The 21627-nt window shown below is 42.1% G+C and overlaps 2 protein-coding genes across 2 annotated transcripts; both read left to right on the plus strand.

Annotated features, from left to right (window-relative positions):
• Window positions 1–99: 99 nt before the first annotated feature.
• On the plus strand, window positions 100–18370 carry LOC311011586 (hemicentin-1-like; the record flags this gene model as incomplete). Its single annotated transcript, XM_084006620.1, has 16 exons — window positions 100–331; window positions 445–702; window positions 3177–3437; window positions 3931–4039; window positions 4119–4182; window positions 4864–5057; window positions 9981–10045; window positions 11280–11612; window positions 13695–13913; window positions 14419–14676; window positions 15148–15405; window positions 15484–15744; window positions 16364–16448; window positions 16531–16591; window positions 16963–17135; window positions 17525–18370. The coding sequence occupies 16 exons, from the start codon at window positions 100–102 to the stop codon at window positions 17667–17669; spliced, it is 2976 nt and encodes a 991-aa protein (XP_083862746.1). The 3' UTR covers window positions 17670–18370.
• Window positions 18371–18611: 241 nt separating this feature from the next.
• LOC311011587 (uncharacterized protein) lies at window positions 18612–21454 on the plus strand (the record flags this gene model as incomplete). Its single annotated transcript, XM_084006621.1, has 5 exons — window positions 18612–18696; window positions 19394–19654; window positions 19994–20081; window positions 20183–20237; window positions 20355–21454. 5 exons carry the CDS (start codon window positions 18612–18614, stop codon window positions 20418–20420), a joined length of 555 nt encoding a protein of 184 aa, XP_083862747.1. The 3' UTR covers window positions 20421–21454.
• Window positions 21455–21627: the final 173 nt, after the last annotated feature.

The raw sequence follows: 21627 nt of genomic DNA on the forward strand, positions 1-21627 counted from the left end.
TGGGTTTAAAATCACTTCAAAAGAAGCTTTTCTGGTTTGTAATTAATACATTGTATGAAATCATCTCCTCCAGATGCTCCAAAGCTTCCCTCTGTGTCGATGAGTCCTCCTGGTGATGTCATGGAGGGCAGTTCAGTGACTCTGAGCTGTAGCAGTGATGCTAACCCAGCAGCTACCTACACCTGGTACAAGGAGACCCAACTAAGGCTCAGTGAAGACCCTCTCCTGGTCCTCAGCTCCATCCAGTCCTCTGACTCTGGACAGTATTACTGTGTAGCTGAGAACCAGCTGGGGACGACAACATCTGGACACATCTCTGTCGATGTGAAATGTGAGTGAAAACACAACATTCATCTTTTTAATCTTAATTTTGGGTTTAAAATCACTTCAAAAGAAGCTTTTCTGGTTTGTAATTAATACATTGTATGAAATCATCTCCTCCAGATGCTCCAAAGCTTCCCTCTGTGTCGATGAGTCCTCCTGGTGATGTCATGGAGGGCAGGTCAGTGACTCTGAGCTGTAGCAGTGATGCTAACCCAGCAGCTAACTACACCTGGTACAAGGAGAACCAAACGCTGCTTCATGGACCAGAAGGACGTTATGGTTTCTCCATCAGCTCTGAGGACAGAGGGATCTACTACTGCAAGGCTGAGAATCAACATGGAGAGATCAACTCTTCCTCTCTGCTGGTAGACGTCCAGTGTGAGTATTAAACATCAGCACTTTAAATACCCAACTTAGTATCAGTTACATTAGATTGAGATAGCAACTCTGTCAATCACAGACTGTATAGAAGAAGGTGACGTCGTCATGGTGACGTCACCCGTTGGTTTGTCAACTACGGTTTTGAAGCCTCGAGTTTTGGCATTTTGGCCTTTGTCATCTTAGAATGTTTACAACCAGTGAAAGGAAGTGACCATATTTGGACTGTGAAGGAGCGACGGGTGGGTCAGGTGAACACAAGTGGCAGACCAGCACCCTTACTGCATCCGGATCCATGTGGATTCTGGTGTGAAGCTGCTAACAAAGTTAGCTTCATGATCAAAGTTAACCTTTCAGCTAAGTATTAAAGTCATCTTAGTAGCTAACTAGCATTGGTAGCGACCTGTCAATCAGCAGGTAAGCCCCGCCCCCTAAAGCATCCCCTGCTTTCTGGTCTGGTGGACTCTAAATGGACCATCATGTACTAAATGAACATCATGCTGGATTGAAGAAGACTTGAAACTAGAGATTGAGACCATAAACTCATGTTTACAATGTTTACTGAGATAATACATCAAGAGAGAAGTAGGACCATTTTCTCATAGACTTCTATACAACCAGAGAGGAGTCGCCCCCTGGTGGCCAGCAGAGAGAAGTAGGACCATTTTCTCATAGACTTCTATACAACCAGAGAGGAGTCGCCCCCTGGTGGCCAGCAGAGAGAAGTAGGACCATTTTCTCATAGACTTCTATACAACCAGAGAGGAGTCGCCCCCTGGTGGCCAGCAGAGAGAAGTAGGACCATTTTCTCATAGACTTCTATACAACCAGAGAGGAGTCACCATTTTAAGGCGCTTCAGTGTTGGCTTCACTTTTCAGTAGGGATGGGCATTTGAAGAAATGTCCTTGATCGAGCATCGCTAGAGTTATCGATCAATTATCGATTAATCATTAACTTTTTTCTATAGGCTATATTGAAATTCCCGTTGGTAGAAAATACAAAATGCAGCATGTTTTTATCAATGAAATCTTTATTCCAACAATAATGTATGGGCCAACATTAATACAATACAGTTAACTTGAAGACCTACAACTGTTTAACAGTTTTAAAATAATAAATACAGGCATTATAGGTTATAGGCCTATGCGGCGCTCGTAAAGTCTGAACAATGCGCCTACAGGCGCTCTTAAAGGTTTGGAAACGATTCAACAAGACTAAATCTGTAGCCTATTCCAATTACAATAAGTAGCCAACTTATCGGACAACAATAATCAAACAAAGGCAGTAGGCTAAAAGTGGGCATTAAACTGTATAACTGTTTTGAAAAAAAAGGGGGGAAAAAGGCCGACATATAATGCCTATAGGCTGCAGCCGGCGCGCGGAAAAGGCTCGCAACAAAAAGATGAGCCACCCATTTACAAACAATTGCATGAACTAGTCCATCTAAAAGCAATACCTTATTGAACATATATAAGGCTGAACTTGTTGCTAAAATATCACAGTTTTGGCAAAATGTAACGACTCCAAGAGGCACCAAGCCGAAAGAAAAGCGGAGCGAGAGACAACACATTAAGAAAAAAAAGAGCGACTCACATACGGTGGTGACTGTCCCTACTGTCCATAGCATACAGTAACTCCAGCCTACATATTTTTGTTTAGGAATATAAGCATGTTAACATGCTCGGGGGTCAGACGCGAACGCAGCCTTGTAACTGTCAGTCCAGCAGCAGAAAACACCCGCTCTGACGGGACCGAAGTTGCGGGGATGCAGGTATTGTCGCGCTAACTTTGACAGCCTGGGGAACCTTCTTCCATTCACTTTCCACCAGTCGGCAGGGTTGCAATCCAGGGGTGGGGGGGTATCCTTCAGAAAGTTATTAACCTCTGTGTCAATGCCAGTGTCCAGTATAATGAAGTACTGCTCCCCGAGGAGAAGTGCCATAGCGGATGCCTGTGTGGCGGCTGCGGCCGCTCCAGTGTTTGCGTAGTCGTCGCGGAATTATACTTGTACACGGCATCACAGTGTGTACAGTGAACGTCTCCGTTTTTTAAATTGAAGTGGTCCCACGCAACACTTCGCTTGGACCGCTTCATGTTTAGGCTAATCTTGCTTTGCTGGCAAGTTTCCAAATGAGCTGCGTCACAAGTCAACTGCCGCTCATTTGGCTGTTCTGTTTTTGTCCTTAGAAATAATAAAACATCGCGCCCTGGTGGTTAGATTTGTTATTTCTCCCACATAGTGATATTCAATTAAATGCTTCAAGACTCACAGTATGCAACACAACATCCTTTTGATCGATAACAATATAAATTGATCGACGCATTTCTTAACGATGAATTATCGAGCATCGATTAATTATGCCCATCCCTACTTTTCAGAACCGGAGGTTGAAAAAAACATGGTCTGCTTTTCACCTCAGCGCCACCTTGCATATATTTTGTTAATGTTCATGAGTTCATATGTGTCCTCCAGATGTTCCAAAGCTCCCCTCTGTGTCGATGAGTCCTCCTGGTGATGTCATGGAGGGCAGTTCAGTGACTCTGAGCTGTAGCAGTGATGCTAACCCAGCAGCTAACTACACCTGGTACAAGGAGAACCAAGACTCACCCATAGCATCAGGACAGACCTTCACCATCACTGACATCAGAGCTGAACACAGTGGGATTTATTACTGTGAAGTCCAGAACACAAGAGGGCGTCATAGCAACACCTTCCATCTGACTGTTGGAGCTGGTAAATGATGTGCTTTCACCTACACACACTTTTTTACAACATACTCCTAGAGTCATTTTACACATACGTTTGTATTTGGTTTGATGTTGACACAAAGTGAATTTATACTTGTTATTCATGTTACAGAAATCTCCCTGTAGGATCCAGTTACATTTCATGTTTAGTTACTTGAGATGTTCATCTACCCAGGACTTTGAGATTTATTATCAGTGATTAGAACTAAAACTGCTTTAAGGAGCTCTTTAAGGTGTGATGGTGTCTGACCATTTAGAGCTTTGTAGGGGAGGAAAAGGATGTTAATTCATTTTATAGGTTTTCTGGTGTCAGAATGGCGAAGTCATTTCTTGTTGGATTGTTCTTTCTATTATCTTGTTTTTGTTTATAACAAACAAACTGGCAACATATTTTATTCACCTGATCTCAACCAAAGTAAAACTGTTTCCTATGAAAATGTAGGAGATCTTGTATCATCTGTATTCAGATCAGTTGTCAGTGTTTCCCTCTGATCATGCAGCAGCCTGGAAATCAGCAGCTGCAGGAACCATCACTGCTGTTCTCCTGCTGGCCATCGCACTCCTCGTCGTCGCCCTCCTGTGGAGGAGGTGAGATATTCTGTGATGCACCTCAGATGTTCCCTAAATGTAGTCGTTAGCTCATTCATCTGCTTGTCCTCGTATCCAGAAGAAGCAGGTCTAACGGTGGAGAGAGCCTCGACGACAGAGCCCAGGAAAGAGAGAGAGTTCAAGTACGTATAGAAAATCGCCGTCTCTCGCCCTCGCAGTGCATCGGCGGTGGCTCGCTACGCAAATGTAATGGTGGCTCTTTTAGAAAGTAGCTCAACTGAAAATGGTGTTCTGTGGATTATCCTGGATTATCCTGGATTATCCTGGATTATCCTGGATGATTGGGACACGGTATCTGTATCTGCCGTTGAATTTCATAAATGATTTACTTCTCAGGTCAAAATGTTTTAACAAACTAAACTAGAAATGTAATCCATCACGTTACATTTCAACTTTAGCAACTTTAGCCTGTTAGCAGAAGTAGCATGTAAACAGTTTAGCTAGCTAACGTTGTAACACCATTCATACGTTAATATTCATTACTTTACTTAGAAATGCACTGAAACCAAGTAGGTAACAAAGTACAAATACTTTGTGTACTTAAGTAGGATTTTCTGCTCCTGGTGCGATTAAATATTAAATATGAGGCTCCTGTGGCGTTCACTTCCTGCAGGAGAACTATTTTTTTTGGTTTGGAGTCCTGTGATCCGCCTTCTTTCGACTTCCTCACTTCCTGTGTGTGCACACTGGAGTGCAGTCCGCCTCATGGCCTTAAATGGGGGGTTGGCCGGCGTTTACCTGCCTTACCTCACGAGGCCAGTAGGACGCCTCATCATCATAAGGAACTTTCTTTGTCCCGTCAGCTACCAGCGGGTCCGGTGAGCGACATGGCGTCAGCGGATGAGTGTCACTACTCCAACATCCACATCTTCCAGAAGCAGGAAGATGCTCTGTACTGGAACGTCAGCCCGGCTCAGGCTCGCAGACGAGCCCAGGACGAGGACGAGGACGATGCTGTTGAGTACACTGCTGTGAAACCTACCAGTAGAGCCCCGGGGTGAGCGGCACATTTTCATCTCCATGTGGTTTTTACACACATTGGGTTAGAAAGTGTCAATGTTTTAGTTTTCCCTTCACAGACATCAAGAAGATGGGGAGGATGTATTTGCACTGTACAGCACAGTCAGAAAATGAACACATCGCGGGTCTATTCATGGATGAAGCAGGTAGCCGACAGACATGGACAACTGCAGCATCGAGGTAGCCAAACAAATACAAAAAATGTCTTTGTGAAGACATGCTTGTTTGGTTATTGTTTCTTTCAGGGCAACGAATAATTGTAATAATAAAAAACATGTTCTCACTTACCCTGCTGGCATCTAACCATGGAGGTAAGCCAAATGCCACGAGGGTTTTTCCTTTTGTTTTTGTAATTTGTGTGAACTCAGACTTGAACTGCCACAAAAAATATATATCAGCATGCTACAATGCATATTAATATTATATTATATATTATGTACTGTGAAAGGAATAAAACACAATTAAAATACTGTCAAAATGTGTGCTCCATTCAGGTCTATTTATTTTACTCTTAAGTTTCAAATTCTTTATTGTGATATGCACAACGAGAAGCAATGAAAAACAGTATATAACAAATCTAAGACAAAACATAGTATAGAAGTTAAACCATAGGGATATAATTTGACATAACTGTATATTTGTATAATTGTGGGTATTTCTTACAAGAGCCCAATCTCCCAGGTTACCTGAACTACGCAGTGTGATATTCAAGTTGAAACCATTGGACTAGATGATATTTATTAAGAGACTATAAGCATCGATGCAGCTCGACTGCAGTGAAGCGTGAAACTGGTACGTGTGAGCACTGTAGTAATGAATAAACAGTAGAGCATGTCCTTATTTACTGTTCAAAGTATCAACAGGAAAGGAAGGTTCTACAAGATTAACACATCAAATGTAACATCAAAGAAATACTACAAATTAACTCATGTTGGGTATAAAGCAATATTTATCTTTTTGGAAAATACTGGAATTATTAGGAGAATATAGAGTAGTTTTCTTTTTTAATTATTATTATTATGTTTCTTTCTTTTCATCCAGTAGATTTAGACCATTATGATCCACACTCCATGTCAGGAGGGGGCGCATTAAGCCAGCCCCCATAAAAACAACAACAAGAAACAAGAAGAAGAACTGCAGCGACGCGTTCGGTCACGCGCGGCTCTGGGCGGGGTTTTGAGGAGGAGGGAAAGGTAGCGGGGGCGAGGGATGCTAATGGCGCTACCGGCCGCTCTCCCCCCTGCTGGCGGAGCCGCGTCACCACGCTGGACCGGAGGTCTATATCTAATCTATATCTACATCTATATGTACATCTATATCTAATCTATATCTACATCTATATCTAATCTATATCTACATCTATATCTAATCTATATCTACATCTATATGTACATCTATATCTAATCCAATCTACATCTACAGCTATATCTACATCTATATATAATCTATATCTACATCTATATCTAATCTATATCTACATCTATATGTACATCTATATCTAATCTATATCTACATCTATATCTAATCTATATCTACATCTATATCTACATCTATATCTAATCTATATCTACATCTATATCTAATCTATATCTACATCTATATCTAATCTATATCTACATCTATATCTAATCTATATGTACATCTATATCTAATCTATATCTACATCTACAGCTATATCTACATCTATATCTAATCTATATCTACATCTATATCTAATCTATATGTACATCTATATCTAATCTATATCTACATCTACAGCTATATCTACATCTATATCTAATCTATATCTACATCTATATCTACATCTATATCTAATCTATATCTACATCTACAGCTATATCTACATCTATATCTAATCTATATCTATATCTAATCTACATCTATATCTACATCAATATCTAATCTATATCTATATCTAATCTACATCTATATCTACATCAATATCTAATCTATATCTATATCTAATCTACATCTATATCTAATCTATATCTACATCTATATCTACATCTATATCTAATCTATATCTACATCTATATCTATATCTAATCTACATCTATATCTACATCAATATCTAATCTATATCTATATCTAATCTACATCTATATCTAATCTATATCTACAGCTATATCTACATCTATATCTAATCTATATCTAATCTATATCTACATCTATATCTAATCTATATCTACATCTACAGCTATATCTACATCTATATCTAATCTATATCTACATCTATATCTAATCTATACGTACATCTATATCTAATCTATACGTACATCTATATCTAATCTATATCTACATCTACAGCTATATCTACATCTACAGCTATATCTACATCTATATCTAATCTATATCTACATCTATATCTAATCTACATCTATATCTAATCTATATGTACATCTATATCTAATCTATATCTACATCTACAGCTATATCTACATCTATATCTAATCTATATCTACATCTATATCTAATCTATACGTACATCTATATCTAATCTATACGTACATCTATATCTAATCTATATCTACATCTACAGCTATATCTACATCTACAGCTATATCTACATCTATATCTAATCTATATCTACATCTATATGTACATCTATATCTAATCTATATCTACATCTATATCTAATCTATATCTACATCTATATGTACATCTATATCTAATCTATATCTACATCTATATCTAATCTATATCTACATCTATATCTAATCTATATCTACATCTATATGTACATCTATATCTAATCTATATCTACATCTACAGCTATATCTACATCTATATCTAATCTATATCTACATCTATATCTAATCTATATCTATATCTAATCTACATCTATATCTACAGCTATATCTACATCTATATCTAATCTATATCTACATCTATATCTAATCTATATCTACATCTATATCTACATCTATATCTAATCTATATCTACATCTATATCTACATCTATATCTAATCTATATCTACATCTATATGTACATCTATATCTAATCTATATCTACATCTATATCTAATCTACATCTATATCTAATCTATATCTATATCTAATCTATATCTACATCTATATCTAATCTATATCTACATCTATATCTACATCAATATCTAATCTATATCTACTCGTAGGTCATGACTTACACATACTTGACATACTTATTATTATTACTTATTATTTTTTACCTGAGATGTAACCGTGATATCACACACACACACTCACACACACACACACACACACACACACTCACACACACACACACACACACACACACACACACACACACACACACACACACACACACACACCGTTAAACCTTTCAACCACTACTATGAAGTTTAGCTCACCGTGGTTTTATTATGGAAGGAAGCTGAACATTTCTATTTTCTCTGCCCTGAACAATGCAGTTAGACGTTTTGTAAAGTTACAGACTGAGTCAAGACAACACAGTGATCGTATAGTTCATAGAGAATTAACTCTCTCTGCTATTAGTATTTTGGCTTTTTGTGATGTCATTTGTTGGTGTATCTTCAAATGCATCATATCCCTAAAAGTTGTTTTAAGTATTGATATTGTCATAAAAATACAAACATCGTCAGCACTCTTTTCTCTGGTTTCTCCACATAGTCTGGTCTGGTCTCTGGACTCATGTGAGCTACTATCTAGACCTCTGGGGGACCACAGACAGTCTCTGGTTCCTCCACATAGTCTGGTCTGGTCTCTGGACTCATGTGAGCTACTATCTAGACCTCTGGGGGACCACAGACAGTCTCTGGTTCCTCACATAGTCTGGTCTCTGGACTCATGTGGGCTACTATCTAGACCTCTGGGGGACCACAGACAGTCTCTGGTTCCTCCACATAGTCTGGTCTGGTCTCTGGACTCATGTGAGCTACTATCTAGACCTCTGGGGGACCACAGACAGTCTCTGGTTTCTCCACATATTCTGGTCTGGTCTCTGGACTCATGTGAGCTACTATCTAGACCTCTGGGGGACCACAGACAGTCTCTGGTTCCTCAACATAGTCTGGTCTGGTCTCTGGACTCATGTGAGCTACTATCTAGACCTCTGGGGGACCACAGACAGTCTCTGGTTCCTCCACATAGTCTGGTCTGGTCTCTGGACTCATGTGAGCTACTATCTAGACCTCTGGGGGACCACAGACAGTCTCTGGTTCCTCCACATAGTCTGGTCTGGTCTCTGGACTCATGTGAGCTACTATCTAGACCTCTGGGGGACCACAGACAGTCTCTGGTTCCTCCACATAGTCTGGTCTGGTCTCTGGACTCATGTGAGCTACTATCTAGACCTCTGGGGGACCACAGACAGTCTCTGGTTCCTCAACATAGTCTGGTCTGGTCTCTGGACTCATGTGAGCTACTATCTAGACCTCTGGGGGACCACAGACAGTCTCTGGTTTCTCCCACAGGAGGACGATGTCAACGCTGATAGATTTTCACAATACTTATTACCAGTTATTGTACAACACAAATTATAGCGTGATGATGCAAAAGCCAGAAGCCTTCACTTTCTGCTCCAACATGAATGAATGCTAGCTGGCGTCCTTTATTTGATCTTAAATTAAACCAACAGCCCCAGGAGTCATTGCCCCGGGGCCCTACTGTGTTAATCCAGCCATGGCTTCAGTGAGCGTGGAAGACATCCTCTTGTCTTTTTCACATCTTACATTTAACAGGTTGTATTGACTTGAATGGAAGACATATTTTCCTCCATTAAATAAAAATGAGCTGCTGTGGGAATGAAAGGTCCAAACTCTGGGAGATGTTGGTCCAGTGATTTATAACATCAGATAATGTACCAGGATTAATGTTTTTAATTTTGTCTTTGTCTTTTTATTTGTATATTTACTATCTATGTTCTGCATTTCTCTGCAGTTTCCTCGAGCACACATGGAACACAGACATCATCGTCATCTATCTTATTGCTCCACTCTTCCTTTGTACTGTTCATCCAAACCATGTTTTATCAAATAAACACATTTGCTTTATGCAAATTAACACTGATCATAAAACTGTGAAACAGTGCTAACTTAGAAAAAGGAAGTAAACATGCAAAAGAGGAATGTTTGTTTGTTTTTGAAGTAAGTAATAATTAACATGCCTGGAAGCATTTATTTAACCTTTCTGTTTCAAAGACACCGAGAATGCTTTGAAGGAATACATCACATCTCTGGTTCTGCTGTTATCAATGAGTGTCAATGTTTATAGAAGTACTCTTAATCAAAGCATTAAAACTTCTATCACCTCCAAATGAATGAATTAGCTCTTTAATCCGCAGCACTTAAGCAAAACTACTTGCACTAAGATTCAGTGTTCAGACTCTGTTTGGAGCAAAATGCTGCTTTTCAAACTGTTTGGGAATAAACGGCATGATAATACGGTTCAATAATTACTAATCGGTCTGCAGAAGGTAAATACTAAAGCACAAATTAGGGTCCACCGATACCGATTATTACTGATGTAGGAGTCCAAATCTAGAATAACACAAAACTTAGTTTAAATTCTTTAAAGCATTTAATTCACAGAAGCTTTCAACATGACCTGAACACAAAGTACAGCTATCAACAGCATTGTTATGAAGATGAACAAACACAATAAAAAATATGATAATGGTTCCCTGAAGTTTTATTAAGTTAGAATAAATAAAATAAAGAGCAGAGAGTGGCGGCATCATCAAATTAAATTATTTCATCAGAATGCTGAATATCGGCGCCGATAATCCGTCGACCCCGAGTACAAATGTGTCAACATTGTTCCAAATTGCCTCTCAACCACGTCTTTACCTCAAACAGACAGTCTGTCCAGAGACTGAACCCACAAGTACCCGACTTCAGTCGATCTCAGCTTCATGTGTTTGCTTTTCTTTTCTGAAGCACCTTTAAACAACGAAACAAGTAACTAAAACCCCAAACCCATGAATCTGGGTCTGCAGTCTGAAATCTTGACATAGGGCACAGAGGGCAAGCATTTGAATAATACTATGTTAAACAACAACTGCCCTCTACTGGTTGAAAGCATGCTATTGCGATACATTTTGTCTTTGCTGTTGGGCTGATCTGAAGCCAGGTGCAGCTTTGGTCACCAAGGAATGCCTCTCCTGTCCTATGAAGGCTGCAGACGTGGACGGTGTGTGGTCAGGAGTCTGACTGTGTCCTGATGTGCTCTGGGTTTCAGGGATTCTGACCGGTTGGGAGGTGAAGTACGCCTCCGAAAAGATCTGTGCCTCCGAAGGATCAACGGTGGTCATGAACTGCTCCTACACATACCCACCCACGATTAACGGCGAGACTAACACAGTCGACAAGAGATTCTGGTATATTGCAGAGGAGAAGGATCTGACCACAGTCTCGCACTACGTGGGTCGCGTGGACTATATCTTTGACAACGAGGACTGCACTCTGAGAGTCAGGGACCTGAGACAGAACGACTCAGCCAACTACCGGTTCAGGTTCAAAACCAACCTAGATAAATTTACTGGCGAACCTGGAGTAGATCTAACCGTCACAGGTAACATGACAGCCTCGTGAAAGTTCACCACATTGTGTATTAAGTTTCCAGATGTGTATTGTCGTAGATTACGTTAGATCTTGATGTATCAGAAACAAGTCCGTGGAAGGTGGATCAGCGGGTCAGAAACATCTTTGAACCTGGAGACGAGGGATGTACGACGGCCTATCAGGGTCACTGTAGGGGAAAAGGAGCCGAGAGAGGGAGCAATATTCAGAGAAAAACAGATTTGTTACTTTAAAACTAGCACATTTACGTCTTTATAAAGTTGCAGATTTGCTACTTTATTATGAAAACCGACATCTATGCTAGCTAACCTCCCGTGAATGTAGATTTCTGTTTCTAATGAATCATCCCAACGTGTGACAACGCCTCGTTAAGGTCCTTGGGGTGATGATGTCGATGGTTATTGTTGGTTTTATTTATATGAGGACAAACTGTCATCTTATGTGTTTATTGATCGGGGTGGTTGGGCTAAGATGCTAGCGGTAGCTTCACTTGTTGTCATAGCAACGGCAAACATCCTTATCATGTTAGCGGAACCAAGCTACTTTTTTATATCGGCTATATTTTGAAGGGAATATATGCCAAATGAAAGCGGCGGCGAGGTAGGAAGGCAAGATTCTTTATTAATAATTATTATATTAAAAAAAACTTGCAAAATTGCTTTTGCAAGTTTTTTTTCTACAGTGGCCCTAATACACCGTCGTAACGTCGTAGGGATGCACGGACAACAGGACAGGACACATAAATACTTATTTTAACTTTTAATTTATAATCTACATCCCGACTGTAAACTCTGCTCTGTTTGTCTTAAATCTTCAAATGTTCTGTGAAGCCATTCAGTCCAATTAATTAACTTATAAACTCACCACATATGGGGTTGAAATGATTACTTTCTTGCCTGAAAACATATTCAAGCTCTGTGACTAATATTTACAGCTCCAGCCTGACTCAAAATCTCACAATGCAGATGCAATGCATTGTGGGGCAGTTAGAGAATGTTACAGTAAGCTAACGTCTCACACTCAGAAATTGTTGTTACTGTAGTACACGTCCGGACCAGGCAGCAACCAGAAGGTCCTTAAAACTGTTATTCTCCCTGCTGGCCACCAGGGGGCGACCCCCCTCTAGTTGTATAGAAATCTATAAGAAAATGATCCCACTTCTCTCTGCTGGCCACCAGGGGGCGACTCATCTCTAGTTGTATAGAAATCTATGAGAAAATGGTCCTACTTCTCTCTGCTGGCCACCAGGGGGCGACAACTCTCTGGTTGTATAGAAGTCTATGAGAAAATGGTCCTACTTCTCCCTGCTGGCCACCAGGGGGCGACTCCTCTCTGGTTGTATAGAAGTCTATGAGAAAATAGTCCTACTTCTCCCTGCTGGCCACCAGGGGGCGACTCCTCTCTGGTTGTATAGAAGTCTATGAGAAAATGGTCCTACTTCTCCCTGCTGGCCACCAGGGGGCGACTCCTCTCTGGTTGTATAGAAGTCTATGAGAAAATGGTCCTACTTCTCTCTGCTGGCCACCAGGGGGCGACTCCTCTCTGGTTGTATAGAAGTCTATGAGAAAATGGTCCTACTTCTCTCTGCTGGCCACCAGGGGGCGACTCCTCTCTGGTTGTATAGAAGTCTATGAGAAAATGGTCCTACTTCTCTCTGCTGGCCACCAGGGGGCGACTCCTCTCTGGTTGTATAGAAGTCTATGAGAAAATGATCCTACTTCTCCCTGCTGGCCACCAGGGGGCGACTCCTCTCTGGTTGTATAGAAGTCTATGAGAAAATGGTCCTACTTCTCTCTGCTGGCCACCAGGGGGCGACTCCTCTCTGGTTGTATAGAAGTCTATGAGAAAATGATCCCACTTCTCTCTGCTGGCCACCAGGGGGCGTAGGCAGATGATATTATTAGTATGTTTATAAAGCATTATTGACATGTGCGTCATACACACTGTTACTGAACTTTATATGAATTGATTGATTACATGATCTGAAGGTCCTTTGATAAGTTTACTTGCCTCCACATGTGTTTGCTGTTAGTGTGGATGTGTGTGTGACTTTCCTACTTCCTCACACATCCAGCTCTCCAGATGCAGGTGACCACAGTCACGGTCCACCCGTCTTCTACCGAGGCGGAGCTCAGTTGCCACAGCCACTGCAGTCATCCGTCTTATGTCTGGTTCAAGAACGGACGTAAAGTACCTGAAGAAGCTGCTGCTTCTTATACTGGCCTCTTTAACCCTGGAGACGGCGTCTCCTGTGCTTTGAGGGGCTACGAGGATCACCGCTCCCCTTCACTGTGTGAGTCCACCTCAACATTATTACACAAGGGATCAGATTAGGAAGTCAAACTAAATTATTGGTCGTTTATGTATGAACTTCCACTGTGGGTGAAAAAAAGACCAGAAAGCAGGGGATGCTTTAGGGGGCGGGGCTTACCTGCTGATTGACAGGTCGCTACCACAACGCTACCAATGCAACTCCACACTCCAAATATGGTCACTCTCTTCAAGATGACGACGGCCAAAATGCCGAACTCGAGGCTTAAAAACTGGAATCCACAAACCGCCGGGTGACATCACCATGACGACGGTCCCTTATATGCACTTACACACAGACCTATGCTGCAGACTGAATGACTCCCTCATTCCGGTATAGAAAAGGAAATGTCCCTCGTTGAAAGGTCATTTCGTATTCTGATACCGTGTCTTCACCATCACCTGTTTGCTTGCCTGTTTTTATTTGGGGCTTGTTCGATATGGCGACTGTGAAACTCTGTTAAACGTGGATGTTTTTCCTCCTCCAGATGCTCCAGAGTGTCCCTCTGTGCTGATGAGTCCTCCTGGTGATGTAGTGGTGGGCAGTTCAGTGAATCTGACCTGTAGCATTGGTGCTCATATAGCAGCTAACTACACCTGGTACAGGGAGACCCAAACAAGGCTCAGTGAAGACCCTCAGCTGGTCCTCAGCTCCATCCAGACCTCTGACTCTGGACAGTATTACTGTGTAGCTGAGAACCTGCTGGGCAAGAGGACGTCTGAATACTTCTTCGTTGATGTGAAATGTGAGTGAGTTAATCAATGACACAGTGTGTATTAATGTCAAGTGTTGTTATAGTGACAAAGCACTGTTTTAAAAGATTTGAGTTTGTGTTACCATGCAAGGCTAGGATACTGTATGTGTATGGTAGCAATTATGATTAGTAATTATCAAAAGCCACTCAAGGCTCACTGAGAAGGTGAGGGCTTCTCTTGGTTCTATTGGGGATGGTTGGTGAAAGCCTGCTCCATGTTCCTCACCTGGTTCCAGATCAGCTCAAGGGCAATAGCTGGGTTTCAACCAGGAGAGGGCAGTCACTCTGCATATGTAGACTATGTAGAATTCAATTACTTTGCACTAATAAATCAGGATTTGGACCCGAATCAATCAACAACACTTCTAAATACATATTTTCAACCAGGAAAAAGAAATAAGTTTGTGGGTTTAGCTACTTTTTAAAATGTGTGTGGCTTTAAATTCATGTCATCTCCTCCAGATGTTCCAAAGCTCCCCTCTGTGTCGATGAGTCCTCCTGGTGATGTCATGGAGGGCAGTTCAGTGACTCTGAGCTGTAGCAGTGATGCTAACCCAGCAGCTAACTACACCTGGTACAAGGAGACCCAACTAAGGCTCAGTGAAGACCCTCTCCTGGTCCTCAGCTCCATCCAGTCCTCTGACTCTGGACAGTATTACTGTGTAGCTGAGAACCAGCTGGGGACGACAACATCTGGACACATCTCTGTCGATGTGAAATGTGAGTGATTATTCACTATTATTCACATGTTCTGGTGTAGTAACACACCCTTGATCTCTGTTAACACATCTCCTCCAGATGCTCCAAAGCTTCCCTCTGTGTCGATGAGTCCTCCTGGTGATGTCATGGAGGGCAGTTCAGTGAATCTGAGCTGTAGCAGTGATGCTAACCCAGCAGCTAACTACACCTGGTACAAGGAGACCCAAGACTCACCCATAGCATCAGGACAGACCTTCACCATCACTGACATCAGAGCTGAAGACAGTGGGATTTATTACTGTGAAGTCCAGAACACAAGAGGACGTCATAACAACACCTTCCATCTGACTGTTGGAGCTGGTGAGTCTTTCAGTTCCATCTGAGGAGGGGTTGTTCTGTGTGAACACACTGATAATAGTCTTCACCCCCGACTGATGAGGACTCAAGACTCAGGCGGCGACCTCTAGGGTTCAAATCCAAAGTCCACAACCCAGTGGGTGACTGGCTACGTCCACTTCTTATATACAGGCTATGCTATGCCATGCAGCACGTTTTTTTTAGACCCACATAGAAGATAAAATATTGGTAACATCTCAGCTCCCAGCCTCGGAGTCTCACTGCTCATCAAAGTCACACTTGGCCCAGGCAGCCAATCAAATCCAGGGAGAGGTTCTGATGCCGGTACATGTGGTAGGAAAGGACAAATCTAGACAAAAGGTTGATAATATGAGTGTTTTTTTTATTATTATTACTATTAATAATTACGATGAACTATATATCTTTTTCTAGTAGGTCATGAACCAAAAACCTCCTCCTCATCCCAGCATTAGGGGCTCCACGTCTGCATCTTTTTTAAATATATATATAAATATTTATATAATATAGTATAATATATGTATATATATATTATATATATAGTTATTTATATAAATATATATATATGTGTGTGTGTGTATTAACTGCCAGTGTTTTCTTCCAGGAGATTCTTGGATATTAACAACTATTGGAACAGTCACTGCTATTTCAATTGTAGGCATACTCATCTCCGTCTTGCTCTGGATTAGGTGAGTAATTCTTCATCGTCAAAAATTAATTTCAAGCGATGAATTAAATGTGTCCATTAATTTCACTGGCCCTCCCAACCAGGAAGGAGAGGAGCACCCAGCAACCAGCTGAGCCTGTGGAGAAACCAGACGGAGGCGAACTGGTGAGGACGATCGGTTCAAGTCTGCATTTCATAAAAGTACAGGCAATGTCAACCTGTAGTAACTATACAAGACAGAGTATTAATACTTGTAAGTCAAGTACTCCTTGTTATGTGAGCTTTTTCAGACTTGTCTCACCCTGTTAGAGTAACTGAAGATCTTTGAGCGTTCCACCAGCGGTCAGTGTTTGTTTTCTCCAAAGGAACAAGACGTCGGATCGTCCTGAGGGTGGATGTGATCCCTCTGCATCACCGTGACCCACTAGCAGTGTGTGGCGGTGTCTGCACATCTGTATATCCTATGTTGTTGTGTTTGGGATGTTTCTAGATGCCGAGATGGAAGCGTTAACACACACTTGTCTTCACGTCTGTAGAAACAACCAGCAGAGCAGCACTATGCCGTCATCCAGTTCTCTAAGACACGAGCAGATCCTGTCTGCTCCGGTACCGGACCAGCTCAGGACCAAACCCACAGACGGGGAGAGGAGGAGGTGGACAGAGTGGAGTACGCCACTATCAAATTCACCAGCGCCGACACACTGCCAGGGTGAGCAGCACTACGAACATACATTGTAAAGGATTCAACTTCAGTAGAGTAAAGTAGAGTTTATGGCCTCAAGTCTTCTTCAGTCAATCAATTTAACACTTAGCTGTAAAGTTGAACCTTGACTCACGAAGCTAAGCTGAAGCTATCAATAACCAGATGAAAAGGAAGCTGAAATAACTCCATCATGATGGTGATCAGTAGAAAGTCATGCTTTGTTAGCTCCGTCTGCCAGACCACAAGATAACTACTGTTAAAACGCTGGTTTTCTGAATGGAGTCTGGTGGATGGGTTGATTTTCACACATCTAAGTGCAGATTTACAAACTGGTTTAGTTTCAGCGTGACTGTTGTATCATGTAGTGATCTTTATTCTCCCTCTGCCCCGCTCAGAGACGCTCGTAGAGACGCTCGTAGAGACGCTCGTAGAGACGCTCGTAGAGAAGCCAGAGTGGATCCAGCTGCACTGTACAGCACAGTCATCCGCAACCATGACAACCACAACCACAACCACAACCATGACAACCACAACCTCTAATCTACTATTCAAATGTGGTAATTGGGTTTTTCTTCATCTTTTATTCAAGCAGTTAACTACATTTCAATATTATTTCTGGAAATACATTTTCACGGGACTTTCTTTTAGCTCTGATTTCGGTCTTCATCGACTCCTCCTCTTCTCACCTTCGTCCTTGCAGCTACTGCTGTTGTGTGTGTTTCCTGGAAGGCACAATCAAAGCCCAAGGTGTCCACTATGTGAGAGTGAAGCCCGGCTGAATGAATCAATAGTTTCCACTACAATAAATGAAGCATCTGGCGGGCGTGTCACACGTTAGGATTTGGTTCAAATATCCTGTATAACAGATTCAAAGCTCTTTACTGTAAGCCAAGTGTATGTGTCAAAACATCCTAAATACACATTCTGCTGTTTATTTTTCCACTTTGCCTGTTTGCATCTGTCGATTTTTCACCGTTATTAATGCCTTGTTTGCATACCATAAAAGCTGTTAATCATAAAGTGATGATGTTAATGTGAATAATCAACTGCAGACGTTCCACGGTGATATCTATTCCTTCACCTGTAGCGTCTTCAACATGTCTGTAATGTCACAATTCAGATCTTTAAAGGCCGTTTTCTCTAAATGAGTTATTTCTCACTCTGACCCAGAAATCTCCATTCAGCAGCACTTTACACAAGCGGTTCACTCTCCTTCATGTCATCATTGGTGAGAGGTTTGATCACGTATCCTCCATGGCCTGATTTTAACCTGCTGACAGTGTTTTCTGATTGATGGAGCGATACAAACAGTTTCCCAGTATGAAGCACGAGTCCAGATGATGCATCACACGTACAGTATAACAGTATAATGTCAGTCATCTAAAGAGGACGTAGTTTAACAGCCTGATATATCAGGCGGCGGCAGGTGAACGGCATCTTTAACGACGACGTCCTGAGTAGAAGCGCTTCACTGATGTGCTGATGCTCACATCCTGGTACGTCTGCTTCCTTGCGTCTCACACAGCAGCCGGGGGCTTCTTGGTCCTCTTCCGTCTCTCCATGTCAGGTACTGCACATTCATCACACACATTGTTAGCAACATCATGCATTGTGTTGGCCAGTGTCTTATGTCTTGCATAGCAAGTTTTTTTTACGTGCTGTAATCTTTTTTAGCGGGGGAGATAAGTTTATAAAGATAATCTATAGATTATCAAGGACAGCCATGTAAGCCTCCTATAGTCGACCTAATATTCGCCTCGCGTTACTGCTCGTGAGTTTGACAGCAGTAACCTTACTTAAACCTAACCCTTTCAGGGGAGGTTTTGCTTTTTTATAAATTTTATAAATTGTATAAAATCATCTCAAGATGCTCCAAAGCTCCCCTCTGTGTTGATGAGTCCTCCTGGTGATGTCATGGAGGGCAGTTCAGTGACTCAGAGCTGTAGCAGTGATGCCATTTTCTCATGGACTTCTATACAACCAGAGAGGAGTCGCCCCCTGGTGGCCAGCAGAGAGAAGTAGGACCATTTTCTCATAGACTTCTATACAACCAGAGAGGAGTCGCCCCCTGGTGGCCAGCAGAGAGAAGTAGGACCATTTTCTCATAGACTTCTATAAAACCAGAGAGGAGTCGCCATTTTAAGGCGCTTCAGTGTTGGCTTCACTTTTCAGAACCGGAGGTTGAAAAACATGGTCTGCTTTTCACCTCAGCGCCACCTTGCATATATTTTGTTAATGTTCATGAGTTCATATGTGTCCTCCAGATGCTCCAAAGCTTCCCTCTGTGTCGATGAGTCCTCCTGGTGATGTCATGGAGGGCAGTTCAGTGAATCTGAGCTGTAGCAGTGATGCTAACCCAGCAGCTAACTACACCTGGTACAAGGAGGACCAAGACTCACCCATAGCATCAGGACAGACCTTCACCATCACTGACATCAGAGCTGAACACAGTGGGATTTATTACTGTGAAGTCCAGAACACAAGAGGGCGTCATAGCAACACCTTCCATCTGACTCTTGGAGCTGGTGAGTCTTTCAGTTCCATCTGAGGAGGGGTTGTTCTGTGTGAACACACTGATAATAGTCTTCACCCCCGACTCAAGTCACATCACTGTTATATGCACTCGTACTTCCCAAAACCTGATTTTTAATTGGCTCTAGTACAGAATAAATGAAAAGACCTATCGAGACACGTTGCTAGAAACCAGGTGGCTGCTCCGTTAGCTATGTTGCTAATTCTGTCATTCTTTGATGCTACACTGACATTTCATTCATTTATCTATTGAAAGGACAGTGCACATTGATCAGCATTTCTGTAAATGTGCCATTTCTCTGGCTGAATGACACCTCTCCGTATATTTCCAGGGAATTCAACGACCCTATCGGATATCATCAGGTCGATTGTGGTGGTCGTGACGCTGATTCCTCTCTTCCTCGTGATTCTGTGGATGAGGTACAACAATAACAATCCATCAGTTAATTCCTTTCGTTTTAGTGTTATGGATCTTATTGTGTTTCATTTTGTATGTGTTGTTGTTGTTGGACTCGAACCAGGAAGAAGAAAACTGGGAGCTCCACCCCTGAACCCCGTGAACCTGTAGAGATGGAGGTGAGACCATGATGTTCATTTAGTCACCATGACGACGCCCCCTTCTTATGGACAGTCTGTGATTAATATATGCAGCTTTTCATGAATGACGTCCATGTTTCCGTCTCTCCCCATCAGTTAGACTCCTGTCATGACTACCAGAACGTGTCGGACTCTGCAGAGCAGCAGGTAGACCTGGTGTGAAGTCCAGTCAGGTCTACAGTCTCCAACCTCACACCTCCTCTGGGATTTTCTTCAGACCGGCCTGATGGAAACAACGTAGGGGGCGAGGCTCTGCAGCATGTGGAGGAAGTGACACGTTCACCTTCAACTCCCCAGCGTTTGTCTTGAAACAGCAGGTTTAGCAGCAGGAACAGAACCATTGGAAGAATGTGGTGTTAATCTAAGCTAATTCTATTTCACGTCATATTACTCAACATGAGGATAAACGTTATTTTCCTCCTGACCAGCTCATGAATCTGCACCTGTCCTGGTTGTCAAAGTCAATAAAACCTGGTACAGTCCGACAGGAGTCCCAGCCCAGCTGGTTGTGTGTCACATGTTCATGAGTGAGACAGGAGAGAAGGCGTTGCTGTGGACGACAGATGTTTCCTGAATGAAACCTCAGTGATTCGTCGACGGTCCGTGAAATCAAATACCATTCAGAATGAGGAGAAGGAAGAAAAAGAGGAGATGGACAGATTCCCGAGGGTTTCAACCAGGAAACATCTGACCTCAACACCCGCATGTTGATGTGTATTTTTTGCAGTAAATCTTCATCCTTTTGATGATGCATTTTTTGGTTTTGATCGTGTTTTTTTGCCACAGGGTTAGCGTGCGTCGGCTTTGCTCGCGTCGTTTACCGCCAAACGGTCATGGTTACGTTCTCACGACAAATCTACGCTAACAGTCGCAGTGAGCTTCAGCTAACAATACTCATAAGTAGGTCACTTCTGTAAAGTCTTTTAAAAATGTCATATAGGAATACAGGAAATATGTGCATACAATTTTCTCGCGTGACTAATATTCTCGTCGGTTCCTTTTGCGTATTGTCGACGTTGTCATCCTCTGAGGACAATGAATGTCCGAACAACGTTTTGCGGACGCGTTGCTGAGCTTTTTCAGTCTGGACCAACCCGACGGATCAACCGATGTGTTATCGGACTCTAAATGAACGTGGCTAGCGTCTGTAACCACGTCAGTCAGCTGCGTTGTCTTGTCGGTGTCCCAGCTGTTGGCCCATCTCACCTCATTTATAGTTGACCTCACGCTGGTTCCCTCCACAAAGTCTTCCACTGTATTCTGGAGATATCATCGACTTCTGACTTTTTGTAGACATGATGGAATTTCAGTCACATTTCAGACCTGATGGTTGTTTACTGGCATTCGGGTCGACGGTGTGAACAGGAAG

The sequence above is a fragment of the Eutrigla gurnardus genome, assembly GCF_963514095.1.
Source record: "Eutrigla gurnardus genome assembly, chromosome: 3".
In the NCBI taxonomy this organism is placed as follows: Eukaryota; Metazoa; Chordata; class Actinopteri; order Perciformes; family Triglidae; genus Eutrigla; species Eutrigla gurnardus.